Source organism: Chlorocebus sabaeus, chromosome 21 (genome assembly GCF_047675955.1).
Source record: "Chlorocebus sabaeus isolate Y175 chromosome 21, mChlSab1.0.hap1, whole genome shotgun sequence".
In the NCBI taxonomy this organism is placed as follows: domain Eukaryota; kingdom Metazoa; phylum Chordata; class Mammalia; order Primates; family Cercopithecidae; genus Chlorocebus; species Chlorocebus sabaeus.
In genome coordinates, this window is record NC_132924.1 from 103,497,656 (window position 1) to 103,517,515 (window position 19,860).

The window sequence follows — 19,860 nt, forward strand, 5'->3', positions numbered from 1 at the left end:
GGGTGGGCTGGGTGGAGGGGATGGGGTTTGGGGTAGGGTTTGGGGTGGGGTTTGGCGTGGGATTTGGGGTGGGGTTTGGGGTGGGGTTTGGGTAGGGGATGAATGGGTGGGCCAGAGTTAGGGGCAGTGGGACTGGGATTAGGGGAGGGGTTAGGGTGGGGTGAAGTGAGCCAAGCTGTAGGCATTGAGAACACCATCTTATTCATCTGAGCTGGTGGACAATTACATGTTGAGTGTTGAGGTTGATGAATACAGGCTAGAGAAGACATCTGAGTCCAGCAAAAGAAGAAAAAACAGAGTAGCTCAGGAAGGGTAAAAGGTTAAGGTAAAGGGCTGGTTTCTGGGAAACAAACAGAACGATGACCTTCAAAATGGGAAGTCTCTATGGGAGCACCTTGTCAGTGATCTGAGGGATGATAAAGGAAAAATGTCAGTAGTAAGGGCCTACAAAAATTAGATTGAGGCCAAAGGTATTAACTGAGTGCCTGGGAGTCATATTAGATGGGTTAGGGCATAAAGGGTGGGGTGTGGAGGTGTCAGAAGCACAACTCTGTCATGCAGACTGAGCTTTCCGGCATGGTGTGTGTTAAGGGGTAAATGAGGAAGACAATGAGGTGATTCCAAGTGGAGAGTGCCAGGACTGTTGGGCAGGGGGAGGGAAATGCTGGTCTTATGAGTAGGAAGTGTAGCTGGAACTACCAAAATACTAAGTGCTAGAAATGGGAAAGTAAAGGCCAGGGAGTCAAGGTGGCCGTCCACATCAGTGATTCTTATCTGGGGTGGGGGGTGGGTTTCACCCGAGGGAGGGCTGGGGGCATGGACCCCCAGGCAGGCCTATCCAATCATCTGAGGGGTGAGCAGTGTTCAGCTCAGAAAAAGGGGGAAAAAAAAGCAATCTCTAAAAGGAACACAGGTAATAGCAAAAGAAGAAACCCAGCCCAAAAGATGCTTCTGATAGGCCGCCTTGGGGTCCTGCATCCTCGGGTGAGAATCACTGGTGGACGCGGGAGGATGGAGAGCCGGCAGACATGTGGAGTGCGAGGGGAAGACGCATGTGCAGCGGGGCTGATGGAGGCATCAGGGTCAAGACTGTCAGGTGTGGGAACACAGTTCCCGACAGACCAGGACAAGGATGACAGCGAGCAAATGGATGTAGCCGAAAAGGCACCGGGACCATGGTGGTGGAGCTGGGGTTTCCAACGCCTCGGTCCCAGACTCGAGCACTCAGGTGGAGGAATGAGGCCCAGAGAAGGGCCCAGTGACACAGAGGACGTGGGCTGTGTGGGTGAGAGCAGAGAGCAGGGGATCTGTTGTCACGGGGAGGGAAGGTGCAAAGAGGAATGGAGACGGCGTGGAAGGAGAGGGTCTTGAAGACATGGGCGCTAAGGAGGGAGGAGGCGGGAGGAGGGTGGGACTGACAGGAGCACCCAGGAGGAGGGGAGGAGGAGGAGCGGGTCTCAGGCAGGACAGGAGAGTCAGGTTAAAACTGGGTGTGTTTGTACCAGGGGGATGAGGATGGGCAGATAGTGAGACATGAATGAGTGACAAAGACAAAACTGCTGTGGTGACAGGAAGAAGGTAGGAGATTCAGAGGCAGAGGTTCCCCAGAGTGTTTTTACACAATGTGAAAGAAAGAACGTGAAAGGAATCAGGAAGGCTTAGGGGATTCAGGGTTGTGGGGCCCTGGAAAGGACTCAGAGCCTGGGCCACTGGGACGTGAGCATGGACAGCAGAGCAGGTGGATTCAGTACAGGACGTGTGACACAGAGAGGACTGCGTCTGGTGGAGCAGTGTGTGTGGGGCCAGGTCAAGAAGGGAGGACACACCTGAGAACACGAATTAGGCCAGTGGCAGAATCACAGGTGGTGCTGAGAGAACGCAGGAGGGTGCAGGTGGGACAGTGCCGTGCTATGCAGTAGAGGAGGAAAGCAGGAGAAATGACCAGCCTGGGCCCAGGAGCTGGGAGCTGCGAGAGCAGAGGGTGCGTTTGCAGCATATGGGAGAGCAAGACAGAGGAGAGGTGTTCCCCAATGGGCAAGAAGAATGAGTTGGAGCAGGTTATGGAGCCCAGCAGCTTAGAGAGGTGAGCTTGTTGGGAGGATCAGGGCATGTGTTGCAGCAAGGGAGGCATGCCAAGAGCAAGAATGTGGGTGTGAACGTAGAGAATCCTCCTTTTTGCCCAAAAGGGGCAAAGTGTTTGACACAGGTCATGGAGGAGAAAGCATGGTGTGGGTAAGCCAAGGGAGGAATGAAGGAGAGGTGAGATGAGGCCACAGAAACAGGGTGTAGAGGTGCTGGCACCTTGGAAACATTGAGGACAGTGTCTCAATAAAGGGCATGGTGAGACGATGAAAGTCCATAGGACACAACAGAGAGAGGAAACCACTGTTCCTTAGAGGCAGAACGGAGAATATAGGATGGTTAGGGGTGAAATGAGACAGGAGATGGACTCATTACAGCAGGTTGAGGACACGGAAGCTGGCAGTGGTGGCATCAGTGGGGGCAGGGCAGGAAGGGGTTAGAGCTCAGGAAAGATTCCTGAGTTTGGGGATTGACCTGCAGGTGGCAGGGCATGCAGGACTGGATGTTGAAGAGGAGGTGGAGCATGTCTGGAAGATGAAAGTGGGAGGCAACAGTGGTGTAGGAATTAAATGTGAACCTTGTGTGGAAAAAGTGAGACAACGGAGTGGGGCAGCCATTTGAGGTGGTGTGATGTGAGTGGGGTCAGGGAAGCTGATGGGAAAAGAAAGAGATTTGTGGTGCATGAGGGGAAAGAACATCATGATCTTGTGGGGAGCTTAGTGTCCATACAGGGTCTGATGCAGAAAAGGGGAAGGAGGAAATCAGAGTTCCCCAAATGGGGCTTTATCAGATCTCAGAGAAGTTGGTATCATGCCTCTTATCAAGGCCAACACGTAGGATTAGGGTAGGGAGGCAAAATCCCAGGCTTTTCAGAAGTGGATCCTTAGGAAATGACAGTAGAGGGAAAGTGCCTAAGTCCCTCAGGGTAAATGGAGGAAATGGGGCATCACTGCACATTCAGACAGCACCTGCATGGAATCTACTGGCAGGTAAACCTTGGGGGCTGGGGGTTTGGGGATGGACTCATGAGTCTAGTATGTGGGCAGAAAGGTGCTTGCAAGTGTTAGAGGGAACTAATGGACAGGAGACAATTTCCAGTGACCACTGAGTCTGAGCTTCTGTTGTCAAGGGAGCCTGAGAAGATGGAGCTGTAGCTTGCAACTGAAAATATGCACTACACCACACTTCACTACAGAGGTGCAGTGAAGTAGGAAGGGGGGGCCTTCAAACACAGGTAGCATCTTAGATTTAGTGGGAGGTTAGGTTAATAGTAAATAGGCACAGTGGGAGGGAATATGCCCAGAGGTTGGATAGGATGAAGGTTTGGTTGCTGATACGGGGGCTTCATTTTTGGAGACTTTTTCTAGAGGGCAGAGAGGAGGAAACGCAGAACAGGATGGATGGCAGGACTTGTATAAGAAGAAGGTCTTAAATTCTAAACAAGGGTATAGTAAAGGTAGTGTGGCCAAGAGGCAAAGAAGAAATGGTGGATCCAGATGGCTTCAATGAGTACTGCAAGATCAGGCGTGATGGGCAGGGGTGCATGGGCTCACTGGGGCCCTATCCAAGGTAAATGGAAATAATGGAGATGAAGAAAGGAGGAAGAGGAGGAAGTGGTGGGACTGGCTGTAGGGTTTTGTGTAACTCACTTCATGGAACAGAAAGAGAAAAGAGGAAACAAGGCTGGAGTGGAAGAGGGGAAGGAAAAGGCAGCCTAAGGGGAGGTGCTGGCCTGAATCAGTGGAAGATCTGGAGGAGCCACAGAAAACAGTTCTTGAAGAGAAGGTGGGATAGAGAGAGGATGGAAGAGTTTGAGTGGTGAAAGCAGGTCAAAGTAGTGAGTACATCCCTATGGAGAAGAGATGACTGAGTCTGATGAAGTGACAGGTCCTCGGTAATTGAGAGAAATATAGGCCACAGAGAGGCAGATGTCTTCCTTTGGCCAAGGAAGCAGAAAAGAAATATGTCACAAGGGGAAAGGCTGCAAGAAAGAATGTGGAAGTGGGACAATGAGGCAGTGCAACAGGGGAGTCACCTACAGAAGACAGACAGGGTGGAGGGGCCCCCAGGGAAGGATGGAGGGCAGAAAGTATGGTGGAAGGGAACCGGGCAGGACAGTCACAGGCAGGACAGCCATAGGCAGGACAGCCACAGGTGAAGCAAGGTGAAAGGGGAGGTCCCAGAGTAGGAACAAAGGAATCTGGAGTGCTCAGAGCAGCCTTCAAGGTTCAGCTTGGGGAATGGAAAGCGTAAAAGGGGTGGACAGCAACGGTCCGGAAGGAATGGCTGCTCTTAAAGCATTGAACTTTGTTGCAAAAGTGTGAATCCTGGGCCAGGCTCTTTGCTATAGATGCAGTGGGGAAGGGTGGGGTGGGTGCAGGGGATGGGGTTTGGGATGGGATTTGGGTTGGGATTGACTGGGTTGGAAAGGAGGGAAGGATTGGGAGCAGTGGGGTGTGAGTGGGAGAGGAGGTAGGGAACCAGATGGGGAGAATCGAGCCAAGTTCTGGGTTGGAGGAAACGCTTATTTAACTGAGCTGGTGGGTTACATATCTAATGTTGCGGGTGGTGAATCTAGGCTGGGGAAGACATCTAAATCCACCAAAAGAAGTAAATGAAAGTGGTTTCTTGTAGGTTGAAAGGTCAAGGTAAATGGCTGGTTTTTAGGAAACAACTTAGAACTTGGGAAACAAAGAGGGAAGTTTCTGTAGGCCTATCTTGTAAGGGATCTGAAAAAAGGAATGGGGATTAAGGAAAACTGACAATAGTAAGCACCCATAAGAAACAGGTTGAGGCCGAAGATACTGACACAGTCCCTAAGAGTTCTATCAGGTGGGAGGACAAGAAGTATGGGGTGGCGAAGCATTAAAAGAACAAGTTTCCAATGCAGACTGGTGTTTGGGGTCAGAGGTGTGTTAAAGGGCAAATAGGGAAGGAATGATGTGGTTCCAGGCAGAGAGTTCCAGGCCTAATGAGGGTGGGGAGGCAAAAGATGAGATGTGTTGAGTGGGAAGTTAAATGGCAAGCATTAGAATGGTCTAGGTGTGAAATGAGGGAGTGATGCCAGGGAGTCACAGTGGCCGTCCACATCAGTGATTCTTATCTGGGGTGGGGGGTGGGTTTCACCCGAGGGAGGGCTGGGGGCATGGACCCCCAGGCAGGCCTATCCAATCATCTGAGGGGTGAGCAGTGTTCAGCTCAGAAAAAGTAAGGGGGAAAAAAAAGCAATCTCTAAAAGGAACACAGACAATAGCAAAAGAGGTAACCAAGCCCCAAAGATGCTTCTGATAGGCCACCTTGGGGTCCTGCATCCTCGGGTGAGAATCACTGGTGGACGCGGGAGGATGGAGAGCCGGCAGACATGTGGAGTGCGAGGGGAAGATGCATGTGCGGCGGGGCTGATGGAGGCATCAGGGTCAAGACTGTCAGGTGTGGGAACACAGTTCCCGACAGACCAGGACAAGGATGACAGCGAGCAAATGGATGTAGCCAAAAAGGCACCGGGACCATGGTGGTGGAGCTGGGGTTTCTAACACCTTGGTCCCAGACTCGAGGACTCAGGTGGAGGAGTCAGGCCAAGAGAAGGGCCCAGTGACATAGAGGACGTGGGCTGTGTGGGTGAGAGCAGAGAGCAGGGGATCTGTTGTCACAAGGAGGGAAGGTGCAAAGGGGAATGGAGACAGCGTGGAAGGAGAGCGTCTTGAAGACATGGGCGCTAAGGAGGGAGGAGGCGGGAGGAGGGTGGGACAGGAGAGTCAGGTTGAAACTGGGTGTGTTTGTACCAGGGGGATGAGGATGGGCAGATAGTGAGACATGAATGAGTGACAAAGACAAAACTGCTGTGGTGACAGGAAGAAGGTAGGAGATTCAGAGGCAGAGGCTCCCCAGAGTGTTTTTACACAATGTGAAAGAAAGAACGTGAAAGGAATCAGGAAGGCTTAGGGGATTCAGGGTTGTGGGGCCCTGGAAAGGACTCAGAGCCTGGGCCACTGGGACGTGAGCATGGGCAGCAGAGCAGGTGGATTCAGTACAGGACGTGTGACACAGAGAGGACTGTGTCTGGTGGAGCAGTGTGTGTGGGGCCAGGTCAAGAAGGGAGGACACACCTGAGAACACGAATTAGGCCAGTGGCAGAATCACAGGTGGTGCTGAGAGAACGCAGGAGGGTGCAGGTGGGACAGTGCCGTGCTATGCAGTAGAGGAGGAAAGCAGGAGAAACGACCAGCCTGGGCCCAGGAGCTGGGAGCTGCGAGAGCAGAGGGTGCGTTTGCAGCATATGGGAGAGCAAGACAGAGGAGAGGTGTTCCCCAATGGGCAAGAAGAATGAGTTGGAGCAGGTTATGGAGCCCAGCAGCTTAGAGAGGTGAGCTTGTTGGGAGGATCAGGGCATGTGTTGCAGCAAGGGAGGCATGCCAAGAGCAAGAATGTGGGTGTGAACGTAGAGAATTCTCCTTTTTGCCCAAAAGGGGCAAAGTGTTTGACACAGGTCATGGAGGAGAAAGCATGGTGTGGGTAAGCCAAGGGAGGAATGAAGGAGAGGTGTGATGAGGGGAGATAACCTTACGAATTTTTGCCGGGCTTAGTATCAGTAAAAGGGCTGACATGGAATAGGGGAAGTTGGAATGCAGAGTTCCCAAAGTGGGGGCACTGGCAAATCTCAGGGACAAGTCAGTGGTATGTTCAGTATCATGGCTGAGTGTAAGAAAATTTTAGGGAATAGAAGTTAAATCCTAGACGACAAGCAAGTGGGGTAACAACACTTCACCTGTCATGGTAACTACTTCATTGAACGGGAAAACAGAAAAAGAAGAAACTTTGTAGAGGGTGACGGTAAAGCAACCGCAACCGATATGGAAGGCAGTGATGGCAATCACTAAGTCAGGATTTTGAAAGCAAACAATTAACAATGTAAAATTTGCAAGTGTGGGGGTTGGACATAGGTTACTATGTGTTTAATGTGGTCTCCAACAAAATCAGCAGAGCCAAAATGAGAAGGAAGTATTACTTTGTTTAACAAGATTGGGCTGGGCGCGGTGGCTCAAGCCTGTAATCCCAGCACTTTGGGAGGCTGAGGCGGGCGGATCACGAGGTCAGGAGATCGAAACCATCCTGGCTAACCCGGTGAAACCCCGTCTCTACTAAAAAAAAAAATACAAAAAAAACTAGCCGGGCGTGGTGGCGGGCGCCTGTAGTCCCAGCTGCTCGGGAGGCTGAGCCAGGAGAATGGCTTAAACCCTGGAGGCGGAGCTTGCAGTGAGCTGAGATCCGGCCACTGCACTCCAGCCTGGGCGACAGAGCGAGACTTCACCTCAAAAAAAAAAAAAAAAAAGATTGAAATTAAGGGGACAGTATACAGTTTAAATCACTTTGAGATTTAGGAATGTCAGAGTTGGTACGGTGGGTATTGTTGCCCCTTGATCCAAAGTATGGAATAATGGCAAAAGAGGAAAAGTACATAGAAAGAACTTGTTATTAGAGAATTTGGTGGCTGCCTTAAAGCTCCTTGAGTGAAACATGTGATGAATGCTAGAGTCAGGAGAATAAACGGTCCCATGTAGAGATAGGTTTATGAAGTGGAGTCTGAAGGATGAGCTTCATCAGCAATCCTCAGAACTCAGTTCTACTAGCCAAGGATGCAGGTAAGTATGTTGGACAGCAAGAGAACAGGAAGGAAATGTTTTGAACACTGGAGGTGGGTCACAGAGGAAGCTTATACATATTCACATTGTGAATCGAAATTTCAAGGACAGATGAACAAAGACTGGGCGGGTACCAATAGAGCAGGGTTTTGTTTTGTTTTTCCCCTAAGGTAAAAGGCAGAAATGAGTGGGTATACCATGATTAAATTGCATTTTGTAGAGATAAGATCATTTAAGTAAAGTCAGCAATAAAAATTAGAGACATTGAGGATGACGGGGTAGAAAAGGGATACCAAATAGGATAGGAAGATGGCTTGAAAGGAAATTAGGGCAATTTCAGTGAGTTTGAGGACTGGCAGACTGGGTACAAGACAAATGAGTTGGTAAATAAGGAGATCTCAGACTGAGAATCCTGGCAGATCTTTCAATGGGTTAGACTGTAGGAATATTGATTTTAAAGCCAGGCTGAAACAAATTCTAGTGATAAAGGAAGGGGAAAGGGTGGCTGAATCATAATGTTCTACCAATCCTGCTTTTTTTTAGTATTTGAGTTAAAATTCAGATTAAATGCTTGGCTTAGAAGAATGCAGTTTCACTGAGCCTCATTAATATGGATCCCAGTGGGTGAGTGGAGGTGTTAAAAGTAAAAAACTCTGAGGCAAATCTTACTTAACTGAAGTTGTGTTTTTAGTACAGAATGCCAAGTTAATATGGTTAATACTGAACAAAAAATAATGGAAGGGCGACTACAGATTCAGAGAAGACCTCGGAGTCCATCAGATTGTATAGTAGCTTAAGATGGCACTTTAAGGAAGTGTAGGCAGAAAGTCAAGAAATTAAAATAATTATGAATCATTATATGGCAGGCAATATTTCCAATGAAAATCAGAGAAAATAAACTCACATACATGTACTGTTACAGCTGATCTTAAGAATGAATATTTTCTATTAAAGACTGTTTTAAAATAAGTTATTAATATTTGTTGAAATGTTCCAGATAACAAGAAACATGATACAATAAAACCTGATAAATAAAAGCAATATAAAGATTAGAATGGTTCTGAATAGGCAGTGGAATAAAAAGTTAAGTTGGTAGTGGCATTAAAAAGGTCCAAAATGGGGAACAATTGGTAGAATGTTGTGTATATAATATATATTGTTACAGGTGCAATAAATATTCAGGGGAAACAGAGCTGCTGAAAGAGAATGAAAGCTTAGAAGGAATGTTGCCTTAAAGGCTTTTCTAAAACTTTTTAGGTAAAGGACAAGGTCTTGGAGGAAGAAAGATAATAAGTAGGACTAATTATTAGGATGTCCCTAGTCTTTCAAGAAATTGCCCAACCTTTGCGAGAAGGTGTTATGGTAATATATTGATGTTGGGTTAAAGCAAATTTTTTCAGATAGGGTAGATTTTTATACATTTATAAAGTAAAGGGGAGTAGAAAAGATTAAAGATAGATCAAAGAAAGGATAATTGATGGAACAACTTTCTGGAAGAGATTAGAGTATATGTGTCTTTTGAACTCTAGAAGACTTCATTTTTAGAGAAGATAAAGGAAGAAAGTGGATAATTCTAGAATTAAACACTAAAAGGTTCTATGTGTCTGGCACCATGTGAAGCAATTTACCTATTATTTCATTTCATTTTATCCTATAACAGTTCTAAGAGATCAAATAATTTGTCCAAGATCACACAGTCAGTATGTAGCAGGGCCAGAATTCAAATCCTCATCTGCCTATCAAACCCATATTTCTTTCTATTATGCTATACTGTTTTCAAGTTGAAGGAAATCAAACCAAGAATTTCTGTTTTTTCACTGTGATTATAAGGAAAAATATTATTTTTCTGAAATGAGACATATTGATATTTAAGACCTTGAGGTGATAGGTAAAATTTGGAATATCTGTGATGGGAAAATGCAAAAAGGAAGGAATGGGTAGAAGATACCTATTACCATCTATGCCCTGGTATTTCACTTCTTTCATTGCATAGCATAGACTTTAGATTGGCCATGGATTAAAAATTTGAGAATTCTGACAAAAACTAAATAGAAAGGAGTTTGTTTTTAAGTAGGTATATGATGGGTCAAATATAAACTTACTACTAACGAAATTTTAAACAATTCCCTAAATGCCAAACTTTTATAAACAAAAATCAAACCATCAAGCAAAAGAGTCCATAGCCAGCAGACCAAATGTTGAAATCTCTGGGCTAATCTGTAAGATCTATGTTTTAAAAATCCTTAGTGAACAGGGGCAAGAAAACCTCTCCTCTTTTTCTCTCTTGGTGGAAATGTTTTCTGTTGTTGTTGTTGGTTTTTTCCTATGCTATATGTAATTTCTATATTGCTGTTTTGTGTATTTTGGTATTATAAAATTGTACTTCTTAGATTCTGTTAAGAATACTTCCTGGGGTGTGAGCCACCTGAGTTATTAGTTAGCAAAATGAACCTGGGGAAGTGGGAAGAGCTAGTATTCTCAATTGGCAAGGGACTGATTCTTCAATGGGTTCAGCATTTCACTTCCCTCTGAAAGTAAGTGGCAAAGTAATAGCATCCCTTAAAAAACAGGACGTTGGTGAGAGGTAGAATAGTGAGAGGTAGAATAGCGGGAGGAATTTTGAAACATGGAAGGATGGCTACTGGAAAAGAACTGACGAAGTGCAGAATCTCTCCAGACAATGGTAGAAGCCACAGGACTACATTAAGATTGGGCTCAAATACTAGTTTAGAAAAGGGTAAATAAAACTAGGTTTACTTAAGAGTACAGCCAGCTTAATTACTGGCTCGTGGACATATTTCAGACAAATCTAACTGGGGAGAAAAACAGACCAGGAGAGAAAGCAAAGTTATAAGGAAATGGAACTAGAGAAACCTCACAAAGGGATAAAGGAGGTAATTAAAAGTTAAAGCCAGATAACCTTGAGCTCAAAGGAGAAATACTGGAGGCCAGATAGGAAAGTGCCTTCCTACTCAGGGGGTTATGGATCCAGGGTGGCTAGGGGATAGAAGTAGAGTTCCACCCAGGGCCAGAGGGAACAACCTGGGATTCAGACACAGCAGTGGTGCCAACTTGAATCTACCTCGTGCTAGAGTCTGAGTAGCCTGGTCTATCACCCAACACAGATAAGACTGGACAGAGGCTCCCAGGAACCAACATCTAAGAAGGGAGTTTGGAGAGGGGCTAAAAGAAAGCAGGTTAAGCCCCAAATGTAACTGAATGATGACCAGGGATAACTATTTACTAGTGCTTTTATGATTTCTTGTAACTCTGTAACTTCCCCAGTATTTGTTAATTTTTTAACTTCTGTTTTTCCTGTACTTATGAGCAGTAAAAGTTATTCAAAACATAAATGTGATGTGTGTGCTTATTTCTGTGAAAACTGGGTAACAGTTATGAATATTGTGCAATGAATATGAGAAGAAATCAAGGAGGAAAATGGCGGTGGGGCGAATCAAGTAGAACAAATACTTGACATTCACAAGAGATAGGTCATGAGACCTTCCCAAGTCTCCAAATAAGTAAATATTACTATTGACACTAGCTGGCTGCCTTTTAGGGGCTGTTTTTCCCCCTGCAAAGACTGCATATGGGTCAAGCTGGGAATTAAAAGCCCTTCTTAATGTGGACACACATGGTTGGCTAAGCCACTCACCAGGCTGAGACATGCTCTCAGACACCAGCCTTATGCTACAGGACCTTCGAAAATGATATATTTTAAAATGTCAACCATCTACTACATAACCAAGTTTAATCTAACTAGATAGAAACTTTGAGGAGAAGTGGGTCAAGATTCTTCATAGGAGACATCAGGTATATGAACTGTCACAAGTGGTCACATTATTCCAACAGAAAGCTTGAGTTCCTTTTTGTGCTATACACACTCAGTTTCTCTTTTAAGATGAAGTGTTTAGCAAATTTTACTCAGAGATTTAGTTTTAAAATTATTTCTGCAGCAGTAACCAATTTTATAAATATATATATTCACACACACACACAAACATACACACACACACTCATTATCATTACATTAAATTCTAGAAAAGCATCACATTCTTAAACTGAGCATTGGAAGAGTTGAAGAGCTCTCAAGGTAATGCATTCTGAATCACGTAAGTATCTCCTCCCTTCTAAGGGTTAGTACCTGCTGTAGGGTCATCATCAGGCAAACGAACAAGAGTGTAACATATTCCTGGTTGGTTATAAGGAAGGCTGGGGGCTGGGATACAACACAGCACTTCATAGGAATCTGATGGCTCCATCTGCACTGTCACTTTTTCCAGCAACTGGTCATTGAGAGTGTTGGTGCAGTCAAACTGAAAAGTCAGTAAATGGAAAAGTTGTGAAGGATAACAAGTTTTCCTTCCCACTCATAACCCACTACTCAGCTCTGGAACCCACTATACCTTCTAATTCTAAAGAGCAGGGTAGGTCTCCTCCTAAGATTCTTCTTTTGGCAACAGGGAGAGCCTTATTGTTGAGGTCTTTTGTTTATATTATTCACCAGTTTTTTCTCTTTCCTGAGACTGCTGTACCAAACAAGATGGCAGAAGTCTGATGGCTGTCAAATCTAAGTTCTTAGAATTAGCCCACTTAATACACCCTGATGTTAAATGATGATTTAAAAAAGTTGGTTATACTTTATGTTGTCCAACTTCTTCACACATTTCAGTTTTATGTCCTTTAGATTTTAACCATTAAAAGTTGCCCATCACATGAAGGGATCTCTATAGCTCTGACGTTAAGCAAGAAAACCAGAAATTCTGCCAAATTAATTATCTATAAAAGAAACTAGAATTATAGGTAAAGGATATTTGTCTAAAAGCATACCAGTTTATACTAAATCCCTACAGGAGTTAAGGACATTATCTTACCTGGAACACAATGTGATTGGTAAACATGTGCTTGATACATCGAACAAAATATTCTGTCTCTGCTTCTGTAAGTTGAACAGGCTCAGAAGACTTGAACAAGGGTCCTATATTCAGAAACTCAGGAATGGCAGCCAATTGTTCTATCAAGAAAAAAGAACACAGGCTATGAAGAAGACAGGGAAAGACTTTACTCTGGATGCTTAAAAAATGCTTTAGTTGGCCGGGCGCGGTGGCTGACGCCTGTAATCCCAGCACTTTGGGAGGCCAAGGCGTGCGGATCACGAGGTCAGGAGATTGAGACTATCCTGGCTAACACGGTGAAACCCCATCTCAACTAAAAATACAAAAAAATTAGCTGGGCGTGGTGGCGGGCGCCTGTAGTCCCAGCTACTCGGGAGGCTGAGGCAGGAGAACGGCATGAACCTGGGAGGCAGAGCTTGCAGTGAGCCGAGATCGCGCCACTGCACTCCAGCCTGGGTGACAGAGTGAGACTCTGTCTCAAAAAACAAACAAAAAAAAGCTTTAGTTTCCATAGCTTTACTAATGGTTGAACATTCAACTAATATGTCCCCAAGTTTTAGTGAAATAATCTTTTAAGTAAGTGAGCTTATATAATAATGAAAGCAAAAGAAAAAAAAAAGAAACTAAATACTTATTTTACAACGAGTTCCCTGTTAACCAACGAGATACAGAAAAGAAAAACATTCCCAGTTAGCAATTACAAACTGGAAAGTTCCTGGACTCTGGGTAGCCTCAGCAACTATATATACCCTATGGTGTTCAGCCACATGAAGATTTCCTATATTGAGAACTGATCAAATTGAGTAAGACTGGTGGACTTTATTATATTTACAATGCCAAGGGGCGAGATTATTACGTCTAACCATCAAATCATCATACCTTGGAAAATGTCTTGCCTGGAAGGAGCCAACTTCTCTGGCTTAGTAGCCACAAATGTGATTTCTATAAAGACAGATATGAGCAAGTAAGTGAACTTCTCCTGGTACTATCAAGCTAGCAATGCAGACAGAAAGAGAGGAGAGCAGACATTTCTAGCAGATATATAATGAGCTATTACTAAATCATACTTACAGGTTATCTGTCACTTCTGATGGGGGACACTCAAAATGTATGTAGTGAACATATGTTGTGGAATCATAAAGTAAGCCCTAAAAATATAGAACTTGCCTTAAGTGGACTGGGATGTACAAAAATTACTCAGAAAAGGAAAAACAATTTATTTTAAAAATCTTCTCATGATCAAAATAGGAAAAATTACTTATATCAACAGAAAAACTGAAAATGTTGAAAATAAGCATAAAATTGTCTCTTCCCAGTTTTGTGTTCTAACCACTAACCATTTACGTCTTCTGTTTTTGTTTTAAGTTTTAAAGTTAGATATTCTTTGGGAATATTTTTTATGATTGTGTCCCATAAATTCTTTTAAGACGAACCTCCAATAACAAAATCAATTAACTTAGAGATTATCAACTTCGGAAAATAAAAATAGGAGGCAATAGCACTATTAACTGCTCTGAGATGCACAGTGGCAACTGACTTCAGATACTGTAAGACTTTGCATTAAAAAAAAACCTTTATCTTGGAGTGTATTTCATATTACTGCTTTTATGTAAAAACCAGGAGTTTTTAAAAACTCTAATAAAAATAGGTCTTAAATCTAAAAGATTTAGAAAGGGTGACAATCGGCCAAGCACAGTGGCTCCCCGCCTGTAATCCTAGCACTGTGGGAGGCTGAGGCGGGTGGATCACCTGAGGTCAGGAGTGCAAGACCAGCCTAGCCAACATGGTAAAATCCAGTCTCTACTAAAACTAGAAAAATTAGCCAGGCGTAGTGGCGCATGCCTGTAATCCTAGCTACTTGGAAGACTGAGGAAGGAGAATCGCTTGAACCCGGGAGGTGGAGGTTGCAGTGAGCTGAGATCGTGTCACCGCACACCAGCCTGTGTGACGGGAGCGAGACTCCATCTCCAAAAAAAAAAAAAAAAAAAAAAAAAAAAAGAGTGACAACTACATGAGTATTAGAGAAAATAAGATAATATTTTTTGGTTTTGCAAAACCACTTATACACAGAAAAACGAATAGAGTTAACCTGCTTTCTGTTCGAAGACAGGAGCCATAGCAAGAGGAATTGATTTCATGTCAAACGGTTTTTCTGAAGGCTCCAACGTGTACTGGTGTAAGGCTTTTTCCATCCCTGGTACGGAGACCGTCAAACCTGTGAAACACAGAGAAATCTCAGCATTATAACCTCTTGCCAATCCTCAAATTCAAATAGGCCCAGGTTTGTAATATTTATCAAAGCTTTCTGAAGGAAGAGAAAAATATAACCAAAAGCTTTATAACCTAAATATAAAAATAAAGGATATTCTTGAAATTACCTTATAAACTTATAAACTGACTTATTTCATTCAAGGAAACATGGGAGCATAGCATACACATTTTCAACAAAATGTATGTACCTCCCGGAAAAGAAAGCAACTTAGCTATATGGGAACAACGATAGCATAAGAAAATGGGAAAAAGGGAAACCCATCCAAGAGGGAGTTCAAGGAGAACCAGGAATAAGTGAGCAACGTTCTTAAAAAATGTAAGGGCCCAATCTATATTCTTATAGATTGTTGCACAGGAATTACCATTACCAAATTAGAAACTGTCCTATAGACACAGGTTTCTCTAGAAACGGAAGTGCATTCAAAGACAAAAACCAAGCATTTGCCTAGTGAAGTTAGCTCATATGCAAATCATGAAATATGCTTCCTAGACACCATTCGAGGAACAAAAGTGTACATCCTTGGCTTTCACTGACCATTAAAGATATATGTGGCATTTAGTGCCATCTGCCTCTGCTGCAGCACATTCAGATAGAAGGTAGCTCTGTCTCGTACCTCATCATCAGTATCCATCATACACCTGTCCAGGAGAAACAGAATAGTCATGTCACAGTACCCCAAAGACTTCCAATAGCTCTACTACCAAATCTAAAGGACACAGCTCAGGTCGTCATCTGATACTATCTTTAAAAAAGTGCTCAACAATAGCCAACAGTAGCTCCTAAAGTCCCCACAAATCTTGGGTACTGTTCTGAATTACTAAAGAAATACTGTTATTGTGAATCACAAGCACTACGGAAGTAGGCATTAAAATAACGAGGAGCACAAGAACATGAAATAGCAGTCTGGAGTCTTTTCTTCCATCTGTAACCACATGACCCTGTTGAAGACTTAGACTTTTTTTGTAATTAGGAAATGGGAATATTATACTTTCCAAGGATACTAAAAAGATAAATTCAAAATCCAGCCATTGTTATTGCTCAAATGACAATTTATGTAAACTAGCCAACCTTTGGCTTGTAATTTATCTGCTTCAATTATAAGATGCAATCACAGTTTGCTAAAGCAAGTCTTTTCCTCATCAAACAGAGAGTCATGAAGACAATGAAAAACTATTATTTTCAACTCTGCATAGTGAATTACCTAATAGCTTTTTTAAGTAAGCCTGTTGTACAAATTGAGGCATATGTATTTAAGTCACTTTCTCAAAATCATGTGAGAGAAAGCCAAAGTCTAACGTGACACATATCTAGCACGTAAAACCCTATGGAGAACTAATGTTTTAGGGAATGGGGCTGGGAAGAGAAGCTCTATAAATATGAGTGAGGAGTGATGGAAACATGTAGGCTATTGCGTAAACCAAGGCTAGAGGCTTTCATGAAGTGATCAGTCAATAGCACATCAAATTGATTGAGAGGTATACACAATTACTAAAAAGAGAAAGGAATTGCCATTTGCCCCTGACTTGCTCCAATAGCTCTATTCTTAGGCCTTAGAGTACATCTGCTCTATGGTACAATGAGGATTTCACTATTTAACCATATAGAATTCTTATTTTTTTTAAAAAGACATTATTTAACTTACCTCTGTAAGAGTACAAGGATGCTTGGGAGAAGACTCTCATTCTGAGCCCCAAATTTAGCCAAAGCACTCACAGCAGCTATAATGAAGCATACAATTATGCTACATAAATATTGGTTTCTCAGAGTTAACCAATAACCATTTGAAAAAAAATTAGAAAAGTGTTCCCATGTTTAGTGGAGATAAACCCTCTTGTTTTATTGTTTCTTGATCTTATTTCTTTGATACTGTTAAGCAGAAATAGAATTCTGCAAGCCCAACAGAGCTCTGAATAGGAAAATCTTCCAAGAATTGAGGAAAAAGATTCATATAGATTTTCTGTAGGAGCTATATCTCCACCCCACCACAACCCCTTATATATCACACTGATGTGATTAAGCTTTAATCTCAAACAACCAGCCCCAAGCACAAAAAGAAATTCTATTATTAAAATTCCTCTCATTCAACGAAGATTCATTGTTCACCAAACTTTTGTCAGGAATTGTGCTAGGTACTGGGGCAGATAAAAGACATGTCCCTGGTCTCAAGGAGCTATACTCTAGTGGGAAAGATAGGTATGTAGGTAGAGAATTATGGCACATCATAGTAAGTCCATGGAAGAAATATATCCAGGATGCTATGTGAATACAGAGAAAGGAACTAAATCAGAATTGGTGGTAGAAAACTAAGACAAGGAGCTAACACATATTACTTGAGCTAAAATCTGAAGAACAAGTACTGTTAGCCAGAGGAAAAAGGCAGGATAAGAGTAGGATTAGAGGCAGAGAAAAAGAACAAGTTCAAATGGCCGCTGCCCAGAGAAGAAAGTGTGGTATATCACTGGACAGTTGGGGAAGGCTGAGCATAGGACCCATGTTGGAGAGCAAGAAGAGACAAGGGAGAGACTGGAAATAAAACAAAATTAGGGTATGGTTTAATCTCATTATTAAAGGATATTAAATATGAGATAAATATGTATATTTGAAAGTCCCCACCCCCCTTTTTCTAGCAGAGTGTAAAGAATAGGCTGGATATATGTGAGTCTAGAAGCAGTCAGATAGTTAGGCATCTGAAATGATGAGAGCCTCAATCAGCACCATGAAAACAGAAGAGAGAACGAAGAAATATTAAAGAGACACAATTGAAAGCACTTTGCTAAAGAACAGATAGGGGCTGTAAGGCAGCAGAACAAGATTCTATCTTGATAACTGAGTGGATGATTAATGTGAGGTTAGTCTGAATTTCAGGCTGAATTTGAAGTGCTTTAAGTTGTTTGGACAAACAAGTTCAGGAAAGAGACATGACTGGAATGTCATAGCCTATCAGTAGAGCTCTGAAAATGATCACCAAGAAGAATGTAGATGTTGAGAAGTCAAAACCCTAGAGAGAACTAATATTTCAAGGAAGGGGGCTGGGAAGAAGAGCTCTATAAATAAGAGTGAGGTGTGATGGAAACATGTAGGCTATTGTGGAAACCAAGGCTACAGGGTTTCACCAAGTGTTCAGTCAATAGCACATCAAGTGGACTGAGTGTAAACAAAGGTAAGAACATTAAAGTATCTAACTTGATTTTACAACTAGTTTATAAGTAATTTTCAATAAAATTATTTCAGAGGTTTTTTAAAGGAGAGCTACATCATACTAAGTTAAAGAGAAAAATGGATAATGAATTCATGGAGGCAGCTAATAATGGCTACTTCCAGTTTATCTACGAGGGGAAGGAAAGTATAGTCAGTAGCTAGTGAAAGGCTTATAGAGAGTTTACATCTTTAATGGGAGAGATTTGGATCTATTCATATGCTAAGGGGAAGAAAGATTAGGGAGGAAAAGTCACTTAAAAATATACATATAGAAACACATAAACAAATTCTACAAACATTCATAATTACGACTATAACTGAAAAAACGGATGAGCCATCACAGTATTCCTATCATACTGAAAGCGAAGGGTTATTTGTCTCTAATCTAAGGCAAAAATGAGGATGGAAATTGAGTACAAAGAAAGATATCTGGGCCCTAAGCATGCTCTAAAAATCCCACCATCTAACAGATCCTGCAACTTCATTTTTCAATTTCATTATTACTCTCCTAAGTATTTCAAAAGATCAGCATCATCAATATCAGTGTCCCAATGACTCACCAGCTCTGACAGCCTCATTCTCCAGGACAACCCTATTAAAAATAAAGCGGATATATTTGGAGGGGACAGGCGTTCTAGGGCCCTCTTTGCCCAACAAGTGTAGAATCTTAGTAGCCAGAACAGTGTGTTCACAGTCCTCAATGAATTCACAAAGGTGGGCTAGGCCTGCTTCTTTACTCTCAGGGTTCTCTTCCACGATGCTGATTATGCAGTCCACAATGGCCCGCTTGTACTCAAAGCCTCCCTGGCAAAAAAGAAGATAAAACTGCCATTCATTCTAGGGACATGTTTTGGAGAAATGCTTACACTCCAAGGTTCATGCTTATAAAATTCAGATTTCATTTCCCACCTTTTTGAAAGAAAAAAGTGGTTTTTCTCCAAGTGCGGAAAGTAAAGCAATGGCATGTTTATTAATAAGACAGTAACCAGACTTAGTGTACTACTTGAGAGGCATACTGAGATGATAAAGAAATCTCCTTAAAACACTATGGTATTTCATGGCAATCCTAAGAATTTAAGAGAGCAACTTCCTACGATTAAAAAGTAGTCTACCTACATCATCTCGGAGCATGTTGGAGAGGAAAGTCATCATGACACTGTGCTTTCGAGGGTATTTCTGACAGAGAGCACTAATTGCCTGTACAACCACCACCTGTAGAAAAACAAAAAGAATATTCACTTTTATGACTGTACAACCACCACCTATCAAAAGCAAGCACAGAAAAGACATTCATCTTTATAACTTTGGCTACTAAACATACTTTCCTACTTACTTACTGCAAGCTAAGAAGACACTGTAGTTGTCTAAAATGACAATACTTGTTCTTTCCAAGGAGACCACAAAGGAAAATAAAAAGCAATGTAAAAATAAAGTTCATTCAAGAGATCCCTTCCCTTTGCCTCAGACAAATAATCACATCAAAGATTTTAAAGTGAACCATAAAGATAAAAAGCTTGAACAGACTGATTTCCATAGAAGAAATAGAGAAAGCTATCAAGGAACTACTTCACAAAATGTTTTCTAGGGGAATTTTACCACAACTTGAAAGACCAGTGTCAGCCAGGCATGGTGGCTCACGCCCTGTAATCCCAGCACTTGGGGAGGCTAAGGTGGGTGGATCACAAAAGGTCAGAAGTTCGAGACCAGCCTGACCAATATGGTGAAATACTGTCTCTACTAAAAAAATACAAATATTAGCCGGGTGTGGTGGCGT

General features: G+C 42.8%; 1 protein-coding gene across 2 annotated transcripts in view; it reads right to left on the bottom strand.

The window, feature by feature from the left end:
* Positions 1-19,860, bottom strand: part of COPG2 (COPI coat complex subunit gamma 2) — a 168,913-nt gene that overhangs the window by 27,207 nt on the left and 121,846 nt on the right. For both annotated transcript variants that reach the window (XM_007982937.3, XM_007982939.3), the window contains exons 13-20: positions 19,203-19,298; positions 18,647-18,890; positions 16,531-16,606; positions 15,423-15,526; positions 14,706-14,831; positions 13,496-13,558; positions 12,596-12,735; positions 11,866-12,037 (exon numbers count right to left, since the gene is read on the bottom strand). In XM_007982937.3, the coding sequence (XP_007981128.1) occupies positions 11,866-12,037; positions 12,596-12,735; positions 13,496-13,558; positions 14,706-14,831; positions 15,423-15,526; positions 16,531-16,606; positions 18,647-18,890; positions 19,203-19,298 (1,021 nt within the window). The remainder of the gene's footprint in view (positions 1-11,865; positions 12,038-12,595; positions 12,736-13,495; positions 13,559-14,705; positions 14,832-15,422; positions 15,527-16,530; positions 16,607-18,646; positions 18,891-19,202; positions 19,299-19,860) is intronic.